Source organism: Danio aesculapii, chromosome 8 (genome assembly GCF_903798145.1).
Source record: "Danio aesculapii chromosome 8, fDanAes4.1, whole genome shotgun sequence".
NCBI lineage: Eukaryota > Metazoa > Chordata > Actinopteri > Cypriniformes > Danionidae > Danio > Danio aesculapii.
This window is the reverse complement of record NC_079442.1, coordinates 2,173,088-2,179,087: the sequence shown is the minus strand read 5'-3', so window position 1 is coordinate 2,179,087 and position 6,000 is coordinate 2,173,088. Positions and strand designations below refer to the sequence as shown.

Here is a 6,000-nt window from a genome sequence, read left to right as displayed (position 1 = left end):
TTACCAGTGAGTAGTTGAGCTCAAGCGCATCAAATGAAAAGCCAATAATAATCGTTTTGAAGGGGGCGGGGCCTGTCAAATGCTAGAGAGCATTTGATTGGTCAGAAGATATAATGAGAATCAGAAGTGTGAGTTAATGTCAAACAAATCTTTGGTCCAGTTACCTGGAGGTGACAAACTGCAATCTTTAGATGTGTATGTCTTTTGATGTATGTTTAGATCTAAAATAAACAACAACTTTATTTTAATATCACTTTAATGCTGTGTTCACACCAGACTCGGATGTAGCGCCAAGCGGGAGTGATTTAAATGTCAATGCTAAGACGCGAATAGACATCCTGAGGCGCGATTCACGCGAATGAGGTCGCGAGAATGACACAATTCCCATGGTTGAAGTGGCGCAAGTTGAGCGTTCTGATTATGATGTAGCACCTGTTGTTGGTGACTTGAGAACACCCCAGCTGTTCTCCTTATAGTCTAAAGCACCGCTGAAAGCCGCCTCCATCACCCAGGCATAGTTTCAGGAGGAGCTGATGAGCTGGGTGCACATCTGAAATCACAATCTAGAGAACTCCGATACGGCGCCGATCGAATCTGCGCTGTTTATCAGCCTTCCTAAAGCACATAAGGTTATTCTCTCAAGAAAATCCATGTTAGCCATTTAGCAATGAAGCTAGAGTCACCGGGCAGACAGAAGCACTACCCATGGCTACCGAAAGTGAATTTGATGCGCAAATAAAGTGAGTAAACTCGATGTTTACGTGTCTATTTACGTGCGAATAGCACAATTTATTCGCGCGTGCCGCGTCAGGTGTGAACACATCATCATAATAGTTTTTTCACAAGTCTTACAAACATTTTAGAGGCCCATTTAAAAGCCTCTGGACGTGATTACATTTAGTTTGCCATAGGGGTGTGCAATATTGACAAGATATCTTTAATTTCAACTCTGATTCCTTTGTCGTCTCCAGTTTGAGTAAATGTGAGTTAGTTTCATACTCTGAAATGAAACTTGTCCTCATCTTCAGTGACCTGCAGGGTTATCTCTCATGTAATGCATTGCCCTTACGTGTGTGTGTGTGTGTTTCTGCAGGGTTCTCTTCACCTACGAGGGAAACACCAATGACATCAGACTGGCAGAGAAAGGAGGTGTGTTTCCATTGAATTACACTCGTTCAGACTCTTATCATGAGTGTAAAAGCTTGTGCACGCTTGGATAATTAATCATGCTTGATTATTACTGTCGTTTAAAGCGTGGGTCTGGCTAGTTGGTTTGATCTGCACAACACATTCAAGCTACAGCAATGTGCTTTTGGATGCTCCAAAATAAAAGTCACTATCCATTACTATTATATGGCACGCAGGAGCCAAAATAAAAATTAAACTACTCAGATTGTGTTCGTCTGACAGAAAAGAGGTCACCAAGAACTGCTTGAGGTTGAATAAATTATGGGGTAACCTTCATTTTTGGGTGAACGATTCCTTTAAGTGGCGTCTAATATAAGACATGTTTTGTTTCAGCACATCACCGATGAAAATCAATTGTGCAAAAATGATGAAGAACATGTCGAAAATGCTGGAAATAAGCCGTGTGTGCGTGAGGCTTCAGTGTGTGTTTGAAGCAAACGCTGTCTGTGTCTTCAGCCTGCAGGAGTTGTTTCACGGTGCAGTGTGTTCTCCGAGTCGATTACATGAGCAGTGCACTGAACCGACAGACGGTCAAGGACAGGCCAAGATTTATCTGAAGAGTTGTCAGCTGTTCTTGCATGCTGGAAGAGAAAAGAAAAGGGCTGCTGTAAATAAACAAATATTTTACGCAATATAGTAATGCATGTGTTCATGTACACACAGTACGCACAGATTTATATTGCAAATATGAACTTTTATTTTGACTGCGATTAATCGTTCGACAGCACTAAAGTTGTCAGCGCCAAAGATCACAGTCTGCAAGAACTTCTGTGTAAAACTTCAGCAGATGCTTGGACCAATGGACCTAAAGCAGGCATGTCCAAGCTCGGTCCTGGAGGGCCGGTGTCCTGCAAAGTTTAGTTCCAACCCTAATCAGACACACCTGGGCTAGCTAATCAAGCACTTACTAGGCTTTCTAGAAACATCCGTGCAGGTGTGTTGAGGCAAGTTGGAGCTAAAATCTGCAGGACACCGGCCCTCCAGGACCGAGTTTGGACACCCCTGACCTAAAGCATGCATTGAAACTGGCTCATCCGGTCAGGTTTTACCGCAGATGTTTGTGTTTTGTAGATGGCGGTTTGGAGGAGATGGTGGAGGAGCTAAACAGCGGGAAGGTCATGTATGGGTTTTGCCGTGTTAAGGACCCCAACTCTGGACTTCCCAAATACGTCCTCATCAACTGGGTGAGTTTCATTGAACCACTTGTATGCAGAGAAGCCTAGATGATTTACTGACCCAAATGACGACTGGATATGCTTATTTTTTCACCGGGCGTTCCTAAAATAGGATGTTTGTTTGTTTGTTTGCTTGGTTATATTTTTTTGTTTATTTATTTAATAACACACACACACACACACACACACACACATATATATATATATATATATATATATATATATATATATATTTATTTATTTATATTTATTTATTTATTTATATTTATTTATATATATATATATATATATATATATATATATATATATATATATATATATATATATATATATATATATATATATATAGTTATTGTTAGTGCAAAGCACTTGAAAATATTCACAAATATTTAAACTGTAACGCTTTACATTAGTTAATATATTTACTAACATGAGCAAACAATTTATAACATTTATTACAGTATTTATTAAATATTTATTTATTTTTCATTAAGTAATATTCAAAATTTTATACAATTAATATAACAATATTATATTTTTAATAAGATATATTATAAAATAAATCATTTACAAAATTACAAACACACACACACACACATATATATTGGCTCGAGGCTGCGGGCCAAGCGCCTTAGTGTCCTACCAGTGACAATATACAGTCATATCACACTGCCACGAGTGTGATATTGCATTTATACAACAGTTCATAATCAGTTGGCATAATCGTGTATATTTAAAAAAAAATCAAACACGGAGAGTCTCAAATCCTTTTGTATGAGGATCTAATTCTGTTATTCATTCACATCTGCAGCTGACGTCAGAACAGCAGAAGCCGTTGCTCATTCATCAACGTCACTACAGAGCTAGTGTTTGAATGAGGCTGAACAGCATGAAATGCCATCAGTCTACAGTGATTTCCCAGTATTTCTCTGTTGCAATCAGGAGATCGCTATAATTAACCCTGAAAAAGCCAAAGCAAAGCAAACACTAGCAGATTACTGTGGTATAAATACAGCATTACAGCATACAAAAGAGAGAGATCGACTTAGAATGTCACTTACCTGATTTATAATGATTTGATCAGCTGTGGTTTGAATTTTTGAGTTTTTCCTCCCCCAAGGACTTATCATGCGGTCTCTGTCGCCATCTTGTGACGGAACGTCATTCCTCTTTACTCTGCTCAGTATGATAGACTGATTGGCCGCCAACACGCTGAATCTCCAAACTTATAAATATTTAAAATAGGCACTATTCTTATAAATAAACTGCATAGTTGCAATCTAAACACCTACATTCTCACCTAAAAAGCCTAAAAAGTACATTATGTTGTCCAACAGCAGCAATATTTGTTAAACTGAAGTGAGTTTATTGATCTGCTGTCATTCTATGTGGGTGGAGTAATACACAAGGGTGAAGAGGCTGTACGAGTGCTGTTATTATGGGAATATCAACTAATCAGATACAAGAACCAGAAAGAACTGTTGTATAAATAAATATAATCTAAATTACAGTGTATTATTAACATATTACGACCAAAAAAAATCGATTACGGATGCTGTGAAATAAATAAATATTACTTTTTCTATCAGCATATTGCAGATTGTTCTGTGTTTTTATAACCTAAAAAACTAAAGTTGAATTTTTTTTTTAACTTAGTTGAGTAAACGCACTGTATATAATAATAATAATAATAATAATATGTTGACTTTTATTCCAAACGGTTTCATTTTTTAGTTTTTTGTTTATCTAATTCTATCTATACATGTGTGTGTGTGTGTGTATATATATATGTATATATATATATATATATATATATATATATATATATATATATATATATATATATATATATATATATATATATATATATATATATATATATATATATATATATATATATATATATAAATATAAATACTATATTTCATTGTTGAATTTCAAGCCTGATAGTACTTGATCATGATGGACTTCATTACATTGGTGCAAAATTAATATTTTGTGCGTCAGCTTTTCCTAATATGCAAACATGTTTGTTTACAATTATGTTTTAATGTACATAATGTCCTCTTATTTTTTTTTCAGACCGGTGAGGGTGTTAAAGATGCCAGAAAAGGCCAGTGTGCGAACCACGTCAGCTCTATGGCCAACTTTCTGAAGGTACCTCAACCGTTTTGTCAGTTTTCAGCATGCGGTTACTGTGAATAGTGTGACTAGGTTTACGTATGGTGAAGTCTCATTATGACTCGCATCGCTGCAGTTCACAGGATACGACATCATGAGCTAAATCCAGAGCAACACACATTTGATTTGGTTTGTTGGTCATTATGCAGCAGACTATAAAGGCATCCGACCACAAGATCTTAAAGTGTCTATGAAGACATCATAGCTGGTTCAAAATTGAATGATCACATTAACTTGAACAGAAGATTTCGTAAAAATTGATGGTTAAAATGTGGTGCTTGATGGTTTTAATTTCAAAACTGTAGTTTCTGTGCAGCTTTACTGGAAATATCCCTCAGAGATTTTGCTCCATGTTGACATGATAGCATCACACAGTTGCTGCAGATTTGTCGGCTGCACATCCATGATTGTTTTTGTAAAGGCAATGCTATGAAAATGTTGCACAAATATATATAAATATATATATATTTTTTATTATTGCAAATATTTTAGTGTTTTTGCTCTGCTTGATTTGCAGTTCTTTTTTTTTGTTTGCAAATTTCATTTTTATATCTCAAAACTTAACTTTCTCTTTGCAGTTCTTTATTTTTGTGAGCAAAAATAATTTTTATTTCTCAAAAATGAATTTGGAGATTTGCATTTATATTTAATTTTTTGCTCAATTCTTCATTTTTTGTTTGCAAAATATTCTTTTTATATTGCAAGTGTATATATGGCCTTAGATTGACTCCATACCTCCAAATTGGTAGTGGCAGCAGTGCAACCTCCAGTAAAACTTAGCTGCATTGGCAGGAAACTAAAAGGTTAAAAATAGAAAGTAAATTGGTTGAATTTCCATTTCATTTTGACTCTTTGATATATATTTATATTATGGTTGGGCAATGTTGACCAGTTTGGCATCGTACAATGTCTAATGTGAAATATCGCGATGGACGATGGCATTGTCGTCGTAGGCGGCGGCGAATTATTTATGAATAATTAATTAATTCATAACAAATATATTATTTGTAGCTTACCGTTTCAACTACCTGACCCGCATGGTCTTTGCTTTACCCATAACCAAATCATAAATAAATAAAGAGAAGTTACACACAAATGACCACCTGTCAATCACTTTTTCCGCATGAATAGGCAGAGTGATCTGTGTTGTTATTATGGCGTTGACAAACTTGGTTAGTAAAAAAGGTGCACAACCAACAGTATCAAGTACAAGTGTGAAAGTGAAAGATTTAAGCAGTGATTTGACGCTGTGACACATTACCTGAGATATTCAAAAGTCGTTAGATAGAGACAAGATTAATTAAATATCACGTTTAACAACTATAGCGAGACGCCATCCAGCGGTGCATCCTTGATAAACTGTCCAACGTGCACGGCTCTCTGGGGTTTTGCTCAAAACAACCACAGACTGCTGGAGCTCAGACGCGCACATACGCTGCAGCGCATGACAGAGTGT

The 6,000-nt window shown here is 36.1% G+C and overlaps 1 protein-coding gene across 4 annotated transcripts in view; it reads left to right on the top strand.

Moving 5' to 3' along the window:
• dbnlb (drebrin-like b) overlaps positions 1–6,000 on the top strand; it is a 41,141-nt gene that overhangs the window by 8,383 nt on the left and 26,758 nt on the right. For all 4 annotated transcript variants that reach the window (XM_056464601.1, XM_056464599.1, XM_056464600.1 and 1 more), the window contains exons 2-4: positions 1,094–1,149; positions 2,260–2,372; positions 4,446–4,520. In XM_056464601.1, the coding sequence (XP_056320576.1) occupies positions 1,094–1,149; positions 2,260–2,372; positions 4,446–4,520 (244 nt within the window). The remainder of the gene's footprint in view (positions 1–1,093; positions 1,150–2,259; positions 2,373–4,445; positions 4,521–6,000) is intronic.